The sequence below is a fragment of the Nycticebus coucang genome, chromosome 23 (assembly GCF_027406575.1).
Source record: "Nycticebus coucang isolate mNycCou1 chromosome 23, mNycCou1.pri, whole genome shotgun sequence".
NCBI classification, from domain to species: Eukaryota; Metazoa; Chordata; class Mammalia; order Primates; family Lorisidae; genus Nycticebus; species Nycticebus coucang.
Window position 1 is genome coordinate 29,463,995 of NC_069802.1, and position 15,066 is coordinate 29,479,060.

At 38.0% G+C, this 15,066-nt stretch overlaps 1 protein-coding gene across 4 annotated transcripts in view; it reads right to left on the minus strand.

The window, feature by feature from the left end:
- Nucleotides 1–15,066, minus strand: part of SLIT2 (slit guidance ligand 2) — a 363,506-nt gene that overhangs the window by 51,208 nt on the left and 297,232 nt on the right. For all 4 annotated transcript variants that reach the window (XM_053577755.1, XM_053577753.1, XM_053577756.1 and 1 more), the window contains one exon: nucleotides 14,312–14,475. In XM_053577755.1, the coding sequence (XP_053433730.1) occupies nucleotides 14,312–14,475 (164 nt within the window). The remainder of the gene's footprint in view (nucleotides 1–14,311; nucleotides 14,476–15,066) is intronic.

The following is a 15,066-nucleotide window of genomic DNA, read 5'->3' on the forward strand; positions in this document are numbered from 1 at the left end:
AAAACAGCAAGTCAGCAAATGCAAGGACTGTGAACGTTTGTGTGGCTACTTCCCAAGACCTTGAGGAAAAAGGTCTTTTGGTCCATTCCTGTGTTTTCCACCTCGTAAAGCTCTGATTTGAATAGAGGGATTCAGGGTTGATAGACTGGAATGTGACATCTTTCAAAAATTATATTTGAGTACTAGATGAGAAGCTAGAGATTGTTTTAGGGGAAAAAGAAAACTGAATATGTTTTGAAAACTTTAATAAGAACATACACGTAACACAACTGCCAAGCTTACATAGACCTTGTCCAGTTTTAGCATAAAGTCAGGGTTTACTTAACAGGTGACCACTGAACCACATGGGATAAGTAAGCGTTATCTAATTTCTTCCCCTTTTTTCCCCAAGACCAGACTTCATTTCCTATACATCTAATTGTGCTCTATTATTTTCATACCTGGAATATTGTATGAACATATGAAGGAAGAATGTTGCCAGCTTGTACGTATTAAGTTTAGCTAAAAAGAATAAAGAAAAGTTTTCTCACACACCCAGTCCTCTCTGATAATTTCTTAAATCCATTCAACTGTTTTGGTGGCTGTGGATTTGGGAATACGACAGAGTATTAAGTTGTAACTTCCTTTCGTTCATGAAGTTCACTACTACCAACCTTCTCAATGGCAAAGTTAGTTCCCATTCCATTTGCTTCTCCTTTTTTTATATCTTTCTTTTAAAAAGAGCTCCTAAAAGATCATTTTTTCCTTCTAGTACTTGAGTTTGAATGAAGGGTAATGCAAAAGATATTCGTAAGTCCAGTTAACATCTTCAGCTATTTCTTTTCTTTTCTTTTTTTTTTCTGTTTTTTTTTGGCCAGGGCTGGGTTTGAACCCGCCACCTCCAGCATATGGGACCAGCGCCCTACTCCTTGAGCCACAGGCGCCGCCCAATCTTCAGCTATTTCTTTTCTCAGAGTTTCATAGTTCTCTTTATAGATATCTTTCACGTCCTTTGTTAGGTAAACTCCCAAATATTTCATCTTTTTTGGCATTACTGTGAACAGAATAGAGTCCTTGACTATTTTTTCATCTTGACTATTGTTGGTATATATAAAGGCTACAGATTTATGAATGTCGATTTTGTAACCTGAAATGCTGCTGTATTCCTTGATCACTTCTAAGAGTTTTGTAGTAGAATCCCTGGCGTTTTCCAGATATACAATCATATCATCAGCGAAGAGTGAAAGTTTGACTTCCTTTGACCATATATGGATACCCTTGATCGCCTTTTCTTGCCTAATTGCGAGGGATACGACTTCCATTACAATGTTGAAAAGCAGTGGAGACAATGGGTGACCTTCCCTGGTTCCTGATCTGAGTGGAAATGATTTCAATTTAACTCCATTCAATACGATATTGGCTGTGGGTTTGCTGCAGATGGTCTCTATCGGTTTAAGAAATGTCCCTTCTATACCAATTTTCTTAAGTGTTCTGATCATGAAAAGATGCTGGATTTTATCAAAAGCTTTTTCTGCATCAATTGTGGCCTTTTCTGCATCATATGGTCTTTGTTTTTTATTTTGTTCATGTGATGAATTACATTTATAGATTTACATATATTGAACCAGCCTTGAGACCCTGGGATAAAACTGTGCATTTTACAAGGGTACATGTTAAATTTACTAAGTGTAGAGTAGAAATGTCTTAACACAATAACTAAGAAAATGCAGTGAAAGCTACGTTAACCAGTTTGATGAAAATATTTCAAATGGTATATAAAACCAGCACATTGTACCCCATGATTGCATTAATGTACACAGCTATGATTTAATAAAAGAAGAAAAGATATTCATAAGTCAAATAAATTCCAAAGAACAGCATCTGCTGATATCTCCAAATGTCTTAAAATGACAAAATTCCTTTTCTTGCTTTATTTAGATTATAATTCCACTTAACTAAAAGTCCATCTTAGGATGTGATTTTTACGTCTACCTGGTTGAAATCTGCCTCTTTCTATCGTCTAATCCCTCAGGATGACGCCCCTTGAGTTTGCCTCTCTCCTCCCACTCATTTCCCCATATTATCCTCATTTTCTAAATCTATCTACTATCTTCTGTGTTTGCCTCTGACTTGTGATTTATTTTCTATCTAGTACACTTCTTTAGAGATCTTGTCTGGCAGTTTTCTTATTCAAAGGAAATGGCATCTTTAATCTATTTAAAGACTATAAAATAGTCTGGGTGTGGTGGCTCATACCTGTAACCCTAGCACTCTGGGAGGCCAAGGTGGGTAGATTGCCTGAGCTCAGGAGTTCAAGGCCAGCCTGAGCAAGAGCAAGACCCCATCTCTCTAAAATAGCCAGGCGTTGTGGTAAGTGGCTGCAGTCCCATTTACTGAGGTGGCTGAGGCAAGAGGATCACTTGAGCCAAAGAGTTTGAGGTTGCTATAAGCTATGATACCACGGCACTCAACCCCAGGGTGACTGAGTGAGACTGTCTCAAAAAAACAATAAAATAAAATAAAGATAATAAGATGACATCAGAGCTAAAGCAAGATACTCAATAAGGCCATCACAAAATGGTACAAGAGTTAGCATAGCTCCCTAAGGTCAAACCAACACTTGTAGAACTTTATATATTTGATTTGTGCCCCTGTGAAAAGAAGATGTCCAAGAATAGGAACTAGAAAAATCTTTCAGCGTAACACATAGGACTCTGTGCACAGACTCTGAAGTCCATCAACCCAAGTTAGTATGACAGAATTGTTGCTTAAGTGTGTGCTGTTAGGATGATGGCAGCCATCAGGATGGGTTGTCTGAAGCATTAAAGAGTTGCTAAGGCTTGTCAAATGCAGACCTTAGTGAGATCAAGTAGAAACATCACAGCAGGGACGGACATTCTTTGCTACACTTCCAGAGAGTCAGGATGGGTGGGAAGAACAAAAACGTTTTGTTTTAAAAGAAAACAAGAAGTTCTTTGCTTGTTCATTCAAATTTCAACACAGGCAAAGGCAAAATACAGCTGGCCATTTTATCTACTCATCAGGAGTTCCCTGAGTACCATCAAAATAAGCTAAGAGCTGCCAAAAAGCGGAGGAACTGTGAGGAATATTATGAAACTTGTGGGGAATGGGAACGGGCATCAACAGCTTATTAGCCATAAGAGATGGAATGGAGAGTGGGTGACTTCATGCTGTTGGAGAGCACAGCTGCGCCCTGCAAGCTTGGTGGGGACAAACACCAGGAGGAACCGCACAGCTCCAGGTACAGCAGAGGTTTTCTTTGTTCTCACCTTGCTGCTTGGTAAACAAGCACAAGCTTTAAGCTTATCTCTTTTCTAAAGCTAACTTGTTCCAAAAAGTGTTAAAAATATTGCCTACAAATTAGCCCTCCTGAGACGTGTGCCCCAGAAGGGAAAAGAATTCTTGCTTCGGGAGTACAGATCTTTAATAATGTCAGTGAATCGAAGGAGGCCAGTCCGGGCTAACTGGCTTGATTTAAGATTTGGTTTTGACTGAAGAGACCATTAAAGTATCAGCTCTATGGGTGGAGGAGTTTAATAATTCAAAGGGAACAAGAGAAAAAAGTTTGGTTAACAATCTGTCTCTGTCAGTTACTTTCATCTTTAATGGAAGAACTCCTGGACCTCAGATCCATTAAAACTTGTAGGCAGACTGGCTTACTTGACTCAAATCACTAGTTATGCGCCTGACACCAATATTGTTACCCATTGAGAATCGTATCTCACTTTGATTTATTACCAAAAGCTCCAGATAAAAATTTCCAACTATGTCTCAGACTCTGCCTTCCTTCTGACATTCCTTAGAAACATGAGTCAAATAACAAAATCCTGTAGCATTGTCCTTGTATAAGGCAGAGGTACAGCAAAGAAAACTCAGGGGATATATAATGCTGGGAAAAATTAGCTGGTAGGTTTTTATTTAAAATCAATGATCCTATGCTCCATTTGCTATTCCATGACTGCATTTCTTAAGCATTAATATCAAATGCATATTTGTTAATATTTCATTATTAAATCATGCATGTATCCAATATTTAGTAACGATCTACTTTGTGCCAAGCACCAGGCTATGTTTGGAGGGTTCAGAGCCAAGTGAAAGGCTTGAGTTTCTGGAAAAACTTATCTTAATTGTTCATAGTATTGATATTACTTAATAGTAATGATATGAATGTATCAGTTGGAGAATGAAGGTGGGGAAGAAGAATGTATGTCTTGGAACGTGTATTCTAAGTTTCCCTTGAGGGAATGGAATCCTCTAAGGGAATGGCAACATGAACCTGATATTCATAAGAAAAGTCATTGCTAGATATTTGAAGCTGTGGATTGAAATCAGTTGTGAATTTAATACGGCTAAGGATGGAGCATCAGACGTGTCTACACGAAAGAGAGGATGACATAGTAAAAGGGATCAAGAAGCAAGAGGATGAACGGAGCAGAACAGTGGCCATCACAGTCTGAGATGGAGAGAGAACAAGTGAAGATAACGGAGAATAAGCCACTGAGTTTGGTGAGACAGAGGCCCCTGTGCCCTTCTGGTTTCGTTGCAGAGTGGTGGTGGTTGCCAGATTTAGGGGGTTAAAAATCTTATTAATTTGCATTACATAAATGATTAACTACAAGCACAAAAGCTAAATTATTACACCTCTGGGATCATCAGACTTTACCACATTTACATGTGACCTTAGACCAGTAAATGAAGGTCTTGAATCAAAATTAAGTGGAAAGAATAATCATTATTTTATGAAATTCTTTTATCAGAGAGTATATGAGTATAAAATATTTAAGAACAACACATTAATCGTTGTTTGTCTTCACCTACTGAAGTAAATGGCTGTTAAAATTATCCCAAGGTTTTAAGTTTTAAACAGCATAATGAAAGGGTGGTGCCTGTGGCTCACAGGAGAAGGGCACCAGCCCAATATGCCACAGGTGGTGGGTTCAAACCCAGCCCCGGCCAAAAACTGCAAAAAAAAAAAAGGGGGGTAATGAAAAATAGCCCCCTTCTTGTTTTGCAAGGTTAGTGCTTTTAGAAGATAACCAAGCACAAATCTGAATGTTGCCTTTAGTCAACAAGCAAATCAAAGTCCTTTCCCCCCAAAACTGAATGTTATTTCGAAGTTACAACTATTAACATGTGCTAGTGATACATAATATGAAGATGTGAAAAGGATTTGCAAAATTTCTCTGTAATGCTTAAAATCGATTTAACTGGTGAAGTCTGGGCTAAATTATTTAATCACCTTCATACTTCATTAAGAGACTAAGGAGTGTATCAAGCAAAAATTCTGAAGACACATAACAAAAGCCCTCAATCAAGATTATCAAAAATTCTTCCCAAAAGGAAGATATTGATCTCGCTACCAAAAAAAAAAAAAGTGTTACAATGTTATTGCTGAGAGATGAGGTGTAGCATTTCTCCCCAAAAATACAAGAATCTAAAGCAGTGGTTCTCAACCTTCCTTCCTAATGCTGTGACCCTTTAATACAGTTCCTCATGTTGTGGTGACCCCCAACCATAAAATTATTTGCTTGCTACTTCATAACTGTAATTTTGTTACTATTATGAATCATAATGTAAATATCTGATATGTGGGAGACCCTCAAAGGGGTCACAACCACAGGTTGAGAACCGCTGACTAGAGGATTCTTAACATAAAATTAGGGGCAGAGATCAACGATGGTAAAATGCTGATTGTCTTGGGATTTGTAAAAGTTCCAGGTTTCCTTGATCTGTGAGCTGCCCTTGACGAAGGAAGTCATGAGATCTACTCAGCTCTCTGCCACATTCTTCAGCTCATGGTTACCAGACACCTTCCTACTGGGACCTCCTCTCCCCTCTGTGTAGTGTTCTGAGTTCCACTTGACTCACAGTAAGAATTTCCTGAGGGCCTCAGGAACCTGACAGTACCCATCACAACTCCATAATTACTTGGTATGGGTGTATGTTATTACCTTTTATGTGTTTCCATCACCAAGCTTCCAGGTTGCTTAGAATTGTCTATTTAAATGTATCTATCAGTGAAATAGAAGCTCCACGAGAACAGGAGTTTTACTTCCTATTGTTTGTTGTTGTTTTCCTAATGTCCTACATTCATGATGGTACACAGTGGAAACTCAATAAATGTCTGTTGAATGAATAAAGAAACATATTCATTTCCATTAGATTGCTCATTCCTTAGCACATATGAAAAGATTCATATGTCAAATGAAGAAAATAACAATTTAGTATATCTATCAAAGCCAAAGGCAATAAATGGAATATTAGAAATTATCAATTTTCTACTTTTCATGCTAATTTTCTGTTTTATTATAGACTTCCTGATCACTCTATCTTTGTCTTATATTTAAAAGATGAAGACAGGACATCTGAGTTATAGACAAGTCCTGACCTGCTTACCACTCACAAATGCTGTGTCCTGGTATTAATTAAATACACCCTGATAACCTATTTCTTCCTGTTCACTTATTTCTGCTGCACATCAAAACTACCAGAGTGCATCATAAAGAAAACACTCTGAAAAATTCAGGACCAACATTTGATCGAAAGAATCACTGAATATAATAGCATAGAGTTTTTAGAAGAAAAAATCATTTAAATTATATTTAAACAGAAGTACATAATAAACATGTCTTCAAATAAAGAATATTCACCTTCTTGCTTTAACTTGAAATTACATATCGACAAACCTTAATACCAGGAGTTTTTATTTATATGATTTTCATGAATAACACATTAGACCACTGGTCCTCAACCTTCCTAATGCCACAACCCTTTAATACAGTTCCCCCTGTTGTGGTGACCCCCAACCATAAAATTATTTTCGTTGCTACTTCATAACTGTAATTTTGCTACTGTAATGAATCATAATATAAATATCTGATATGCAGGATGGTCTTAGGCAACCCCTGTGAAAGGCTCATTCAACCCCAAAGGGGTTGTAACCCACAGCTTGAGAACCACTGCGTTAGACTGACATAATTACAGGGAAAGTTAAAAATAGTTAAAGAAGTATTATTTTACTGCTTTCTTTCAAATGAGAAAAGTACAGTACTTACTACAGTAGTGATGGAAAGATTAAAAGGGGTAAAAATCTATGTAAAGTGCTCAGCATAATGGAAACCACTCAACAGAAGTCAGTTGTGATTGTCACTGTCACTACTGTTAGCAGCAGTAAGGGCAGTGCTAATGTGGGTAACAACTTAGTCTGAATTGTCAGAAATCTTAAAACTGTCCATTTATTTCTATTGCACATCAAAACTATGAGAGTACATCATAAAAAAAAAAACACTGAAAAATTCAGGACTACATTTAATTGAAAGAAGGAATTCTTGAACTATTTCATATTTGTGATTTTCAGATTTTAATTTAGCTTTCCCTATTCCTGAAATTTAAAATACTGAATTTAATACCTGAATTTAAAGTACTCTATTGCTAAAAAATGTCCAATGTGTTATTTTATTCATGAAAATCGTGTAAATAAAAACTCCCAGTATGAAGGTTTGTCAATATGTAATTTCAAGTTATAGTAAGAAGGTGAATAGACATGTTTATTACGTACCTCTATTTAGATATCATTTAAATGATTTTTTTCTTCTAAAAATGCTATGCTATTATTCTCAGCGATTAATTCTTTCAATTATGATGTTTTGACAGAGGCTGAGACAAATGCTGGTGAAGGGCCTTATGGGTATGAGTGCTGCTGTCACTCTAAAATTATATTAACCTGCAGAGAAGCCATGTAAACCTCCAAGTGTGCTGGGTGAGATTGCATTATGTTTGCTGAATGTCCACACTCCTTGCCAACTGGCTTATCTTCATGCTAGTTTGAGGTATATTTGGAAACATAGGTAATCCGTTGATTTGATAATTTGGTCAATATTAAACTGAACTGTGAAGCTGATAGAGTTAGGGCCGTTATATCCTCTGTCAATTAAGAAGTCTCAGCTCAAGTGTTTTCTGGCAGCCCTGGAACAAGTCCAGAACTTTCTGACAGTGTAGCTCAGCTGCTCTGGTTCTGCCCACCTGTAGTGCTGGCCTCACAGTTGTTTGCTTGTCTAAATAAAAACTCTCAGCATTAAGATTCACTGAGACCACTAAATCTATCTTCCTCTGAGTCCTTGTAGCAACTATAATAACCAATACCCACTAGCCACATGTGGGTGTTTAAGTTTAAATATATGTAAAGTTGGGCAGTGCCTGTGGCTCAAAGGGGTAGGGCGCCGGCCCCGTATGCTGGAGGTGGCGGGTTCAAACCCAGACCTGGCCAAAAAAATGCAAAAAAAAAAATAAAAGTAAATTAAATGTTTATTTTGTAGTCATATTAGCCCTATTTTTTAAATGCTCAGTAACCACCAAGTGTCTAATGAAGATACTGGACAATGAAGATTTAGAACATTTTATCATTGCAGAAAGTTGTGTTGGATAGTGTTGAGGAGGACCAATTCATCGTCAAGCATATTTCTGTTCATGCTGAATTAAGTCCATGTGATACTGCTCTCATTAAATGAAACAAAAATTAGTTACATGAATCTTGAGTTTCAAAAACCTTTATGTATATACATACATATATACAGGCATACTTGGAAATAATGCGGCTTCAATTCCAGAACGCCACAATGAAATAAATAAGGTAATAAAGAGTTCACGAGAGGCCCAGCGCCTGTAGCTCAGTGAGTAAGGTGGTGGCCACATACACCGAGGCTGGCGGGTTCAAGTCCATCCCAGGCCTGCTAAACAACAGTGACAACTGCAACCAAAAAATAGCTGGGCGTTGTGGTGGGCACCTGTAGTCCCAGCTAGTTGGGAGGCTGAGGCAAGAGAATCGCTTGAGAGTTTGAGGTTGCTATGAGGTGTGACACCACGGCACTCTACCAAGGGCGACATAGGGAGACTTTGCCCCCCCCCCAAAAAAAAGACTTTTTAATTTTCTTAGTGCAAATAAAAGTTATGTTTGCCTTAAACTATAGTCTGGGACATAAGTAATAGCATCATCTCTTAAAAGCATAATATATGGCAGATACCTTAATTTATAATGCTCTAATTGCTAAAAAATGCTAGCAATGATCTAAGCCTTGAGTAACTCTTAATCTTTTTGTGGGTGGAGGGTCTTGCCTCAATGTTTATGGCTGATGACTTTTCAGGGTGCAGGTTGCTGGTAGCTGTGGCAATTTCTTGAACTAAGACATCAATCAAGTTTGCTGCCTCAACTGACATCTTTCATGAAAGATTTTTCTACAGCATGTGTTGCTATGTGACAGCATTTTATCCATAGAATTCTTTTTTTTTTTTTTTCCGGGGCTGGGTTTGAACCCACCACCTCTGGCATATGGGGCCAGCGCCCTACTCCTTTGAGCCACAGGCACCGCCCTATCATAGAATTTCTTTCAAAATTGGAGTTAAGCCTCTCAACTCTGCCACTGCTTTATCAACTAAGTTTATGTAATATTCTAAACCCTTTGCAGTCATTTCAAAAATGTTCCTAGCATCTTCATCCTGAGTAGACACCATCTCAAGAAATTACATTCTTTAATCACCTACAAGCAACCCCTCATCTATTCAAGTTTTATCATGAGATTACAGCAATTCAGTTCCATCTTCAGGATCCATTTTTTCCCAACTCCTTTTCAAGTTGATATTTTGACTTCTTCTCATAAATCACAAATGATCTTAATGGCATCTAGAATAGTTAATCCTTTGCAGAAGGTTTTTAATTTACTTTGCCCAGATCCATTAGAGAAATCCCTACAGAAGGCAAGTATAGTCTTACAAAATATATTTCTTAAATTAGCCTTGAAAATCAAAATTACTCGATCCACTGGCTGCAGAATAAATGCTGTGTTAACAGGGATGGAAAGAACATCAATCTCTCTCTGTACATCTCCACCAGAGCTCTTGGGTGATCAGCTGGATTAACAGTGAGCAGTGTTATTTTGAAAGGATTTTTTTTTTCCTTTCTGAGCACTAGGTCTCAACAGCAGCCTTAAAATATTTAGTAAACCATGATATAAATAAATGTGGTATCATCTAGGCTTTGTTGTTCTACTTAGAGAACACAGGCAGAATAAGTTTAGCATAATTCTTAGGGCTCCAGGATTTTCACAATGGTCAAGCGGCTCTGGCTTCGGTTTAAAGTCACCACCTGCATTAGCCCCTGACAAGGGTCAGCCTGTCCTTTGAATCTTTGAATCCAAACACTGACTTCTCTCTCGCTATGAAAGTCCTAGATGACATTCTGTTCAAACAGAAGGCTGTCCTGTCTGCATTAAAAGTCTGCTGTTCAGGGACCACCTTTATCTGAGCCAGATCTTCTGCCTGCCCTCCCACAGCTTCCGTATCAGCACCTGCTTTACCTTGCACTTTTCTGCTACGAAGACGACTCTTTTTGGCAACCTTACGAGCCAATTTGAGCTAGTTTTGAAATTTTCTTCAGCAGCTCCCTCCTTTTTCTGTCTTTATTCAATTGAAGAGAGTTAGGGCCTTGATCTGGCTAAGTCTTTGGCTTAAAAGAATGCTGTGGCTGGTTTGATCTTCTTTTCAGAGCACTCAAATTTTCTCTTACCAGCAACAGGGCTTTTAGCCTTTTTATCATTCGTGGGTTCACTGGAGCATTACTATTAATTTCCTTTAAGAACTTTTTTTTTTTCCCATTTATAACTTAACTATTTGTATGGGAGGCCTAGTTTTCAACGTATCTTAGCTTTTGCTATTTCTTCCTTAGAAGGTCTAATTATTCCTAGTTTTCATTTAAAGTGAGAGATGAGATGTAGGTCTCTTCCTTTGATCTGAGGCCATAGTGGGGTTAGCAATTGTCTAATTTCAATACTTTTGTGTCTCAGGGAATTGGGAGGACTGAGGTGAGGGAAGGGCCAGTCAGTGGAGCAGTCAGAACTTATCAATTAAGTTTGCCATCTTATATGGGCGTGGTTTGGGGGGTTCATCCCCCCCAAATTATAACAGCAACATCAAAGGTCACTGATGACAAATCATCGTAACATGATTAATAATAATAAAAATGTCTAAAACTTTGGGCGGTGCCTGTGGCTCAAAGGAGTAGGGCGCCGGCCCCATATGCCAGAGGTGGTGGGCTCAGGCCAAAAACTGCAAAAACAAACAAACAAACAACAACAAAAAAAAGGTCTAAAACTTTGAGAATTACCAACATGTGACCCAGGGACAAGAAGTGAGCACATAGGGTTGGAAAAAATGCATAGGGTTGGAAAAAAAAATGATGCCAACAAAGTTCTATTTGTGAAGAAGGCAGTGTCTGTGAAAGCACAATAAAATGAGGTAAGACTGTACATATCTATTGGACTTCAGGAACATTTAATAAATGAGCATAAACTGTGATGTTTTAGGAGTGGAATATAAATAGGCAGCTTTTCTTAAATTTTTGTTATAACATCTTGTTCAAGAACTATCTCCAGAAAAGTATGAACTTTAAAAAATACAGAGGACGCACCAACATTCTTAAACACGAAGTATACATTATCACTGGTCACAGAGAAGTACGAGGGAGTGAGTCTTCAGTTTTTCAGTTTCCCCGTGTAAACTGTCCAGTAATAAGCCGAAGAATAACATTCTATGTTCATTTCACCATCTTTTGGCTTCCCTCAGACAATCATCTCTCCCCACTTCACAAAATAATGGGGTATCTACCTCTTAGCCCACCAGACAGTTATCATGGTCCCTGCCCTGAGGACACATCTAGAATTACAAAAACATAATTTAAAATACCAGTTATGTGCAAAGATTTTTGTGATCAATGGGCATATTTGCAGAAAGGTATGGCCATACAATTTTACTTTTCATTTTTAATAAAACATTAAAATATTAATAAATAACTATGCTGTTTCAGTCAATATGTACTTATATTATGTGTGTGTGTGTGTGTATATACATATATATATATATATTCTTTTTTTTTTTTTTTTTGCAGTTTTTGGCCGGGGCTGGGTTTGAATCTGCCACCTCCAGTATATGGGGTCGGTGCCCTACTCCTTTGAGCCACAGGTGCCACCCCATTTAATATTTTTTAAGACTAGCATAGAACAAAGTTTATTAAAGAAGAAAAAGGTAGGTTTAAGAATAAGAGCAAGATAGAGGCTTACGGAGCAAGGCCCGTTCATCACAGACAGAGGACAAGCCTTCCTTGCCAGGGCAAGTAGTCAAAGAGACTCACTTGTAATTAATATTAATAGCAATAATCAATTCAGAGAAAAATGTGAAAACTAATACACTTTTAGTGCCAAAACATTTTATAATCTAAATTATGCACAATTTTTTAAACACAATATAATACAGTTTCCTGATGTACTAGAAATAAGAATTCAAGGAGAAAATGGAAATTAAGGAAAATCTTGCTTTTGTCTCTTTTAAAATTAGATCTACGAAGGGGAGTGGGGATCACAGTGTATGGCACGCCTTTTGGGGCAGGACACAATTATAAGAGAGACTTAGTCTAGCCAATGTAATCAGTTTGACCTTGTTCATTCTTGTACCCTCAATGAATCCCAAACAATAAAAGAAAATTAGCTCCACTAAATACATTTAAAATAATAGAAAAGTTTTGTATTACTAGTCAATATTCACAAAGTGCCATCAGTTGTATCTTTTCCAACCATTTGCTGCTATTAAAAAAAGCATTAGATGCCAACTTAGAAGTGTTTGGGAGTAGCTGGGAGCAGTGGCTCACACTTGGAATCCCAGCACTTGGGAGGCAGAGGCCGATGGATTGCCTGAGCTCGCAGGTTCACGACCAGCCTAAGCCAGAGAGAGACCTCGTCTCTAAGCTGGGCATTGTGGCAGGTGCCTGTAGTCTGCTACTTGGGAGGTTGAGGCAAAAGAATCACTTAAGTCCAGGAGTTTGAGGTTGCTGTGAGCTGTGACGCCATGATACTTTACCGTGGTGACAAGTGAGACTCTGTCTCAAAAAAAAAAAAAAGAAAAAAGTAACAAAAAAAAAAAAAAGAATTGGGAGAGTGTATAGTTCTTGAAAATTCTTTCTTTTATTTACAAGCATGGGATGTCTCACATCATCTTTTTGTATATTTTAAAATGTTGTAAAAACATAATTAACAGGTACTCTACATTGAATTTTGTGAGGCAGTGTGTTTTACATATATTAACTCACGCAATTTTCATAAAATTATTCTGTCTGATGCTATCCTCTTTTCTACTTATAACGAGAAAACCGAGCTGCTGACTGATTAGGTTACACCCAGGTACTGAACAGTGAAGCTGGGTTTTAACTTTGGCCAGAGTAGGCTTCAGACCTCACACCATGACCCACATCACAAGACACCAAATGAAATAGATTTTTCCTACATAAATTTGCCAGTCTTCAAAGCTTGTCTTTTCACTAGATTTGCGAGTCTTGGAAGGAAAGACTATCCCATCAACTTTTCTGCATTCCACAATACATCAGATTTAGTTTTAGAAATAAAACATGTTTAATTAACATTTTCTGTTTATACATTTAGAGTATTCAAGAATTTCTCTACTCCACCTAATAATTTTGAGCAGCTCTCTAGAAATATCTATGATCTAAGAATAATAGTAACTTTCTATTCCACTTTTTGGAAGAGATCTAAATCCATATTCTTGACTAGGCAGATAAGTAAAACAAGTTTAATAGTGGTTATCTCTGAGTAGTTTGATTCATGGTTAATTTTATTTCTTTTTGCAGAAATATAATTGCACATTGCTGACATTTTCATAGTTAGATTTTCTACATCAGACCCGTATTACTCTTGTAATAAAAGAAGAAAGTAATACTTATTGAAACACTAGCTATAATTCACAAATACATAGAACAAAGGTAAAGAGAAGGAATAGAAACAAGCAGGGAAAAGGAAGCTCTGCGCAAAATCCACAGCACATGAGGCGAGTCAGAAGGTTTGGGCTGACCCTTGGGAGGGCCCGTTTCTCCTTACCTGGTATGGGAAAGCCACAGGGCCCTGGCAGCCCTAGAGAAGGGCGTATGTTAACATAAGGCAAAAGCAAAACATTTTACTTGTTAGAGGCTACGTAAGGCATTTCCGAAATTGTGAACTTTACATGTTTCATACACTTTCAAGAAAACTTCGCTATTTCCAATGGATGATTTTTGAGATTTATTTGAAAAGTTTAGTGCTTTACTTGGGTGTCTCAAGTGACTGCCCTGTCTTGCCCATGCATGGGTGGGGCAACGTGATTACTTACTGGGCTTTTCAACTATACCTTTGAAGTTCTATGGCAAAGTGGCTGTCTTTTCCTTTTTGTACTTAATAAAGTAATCTTTAGAAAAAGTAGTAAAAACAATTAAAAACAATACCTTGACATGTAAATTTTTTGGAGGGAGTTGTGAGTAATAGTTTATCTGCCATTTCTCCAGGACCAGCACAACGGGCAATTCCGGGTTCCTTGTATTCCGACTTCACCCAGTCGGATAACCACTGCATGTTACAATCACAGTAAAGAGGGTTGGCTCCAATCGCTCTGGAAAAACAACACCACAAAAGCACAAACACACATACACACACACACACACACACACAGAGTATGGATGTATTATTTCCTAAGGGAACAGAATTCAAAGTGCTGCTCAGTAGAAAAACCCTACAGATCTATTGAGGATAACACTTTAGCAGAAAGTCGAGAGGACGTGGGTTCCCTGTTTTCCTGACTGACATGTCACCAGTGCTAACACTTATCTGTCCTTTACAAGGAGTCCTTGTATTTGCAAAGACAGGCTGAGACCCATGTAAGCACACCCTCATTCCTTCCTTCATTCACCAAATATTTCCTGAGAACTCAATCACTGTGCCAGGTTCCCAGGACCAAATACAAATAAAGCATTATTCCTATCTCCTCCTGCTGAGGAGATAAGCATTCACTCACCTCTAATAATTTTTATTCAAAATACTCGAAGCATGTTCTAGATGTCTGTCACTAAACTGACTTGTTGGTGGAGAAGGGTGGTGGTAGTTAAGAAATTCTAAACTATGGGGCGGCGCCTGTGGCTCAAAGAAGTAGGGCGCCGGCCCCATATACTGGAAGTGGTGGGTTCAAACCTGGCCCTGGCCAAAA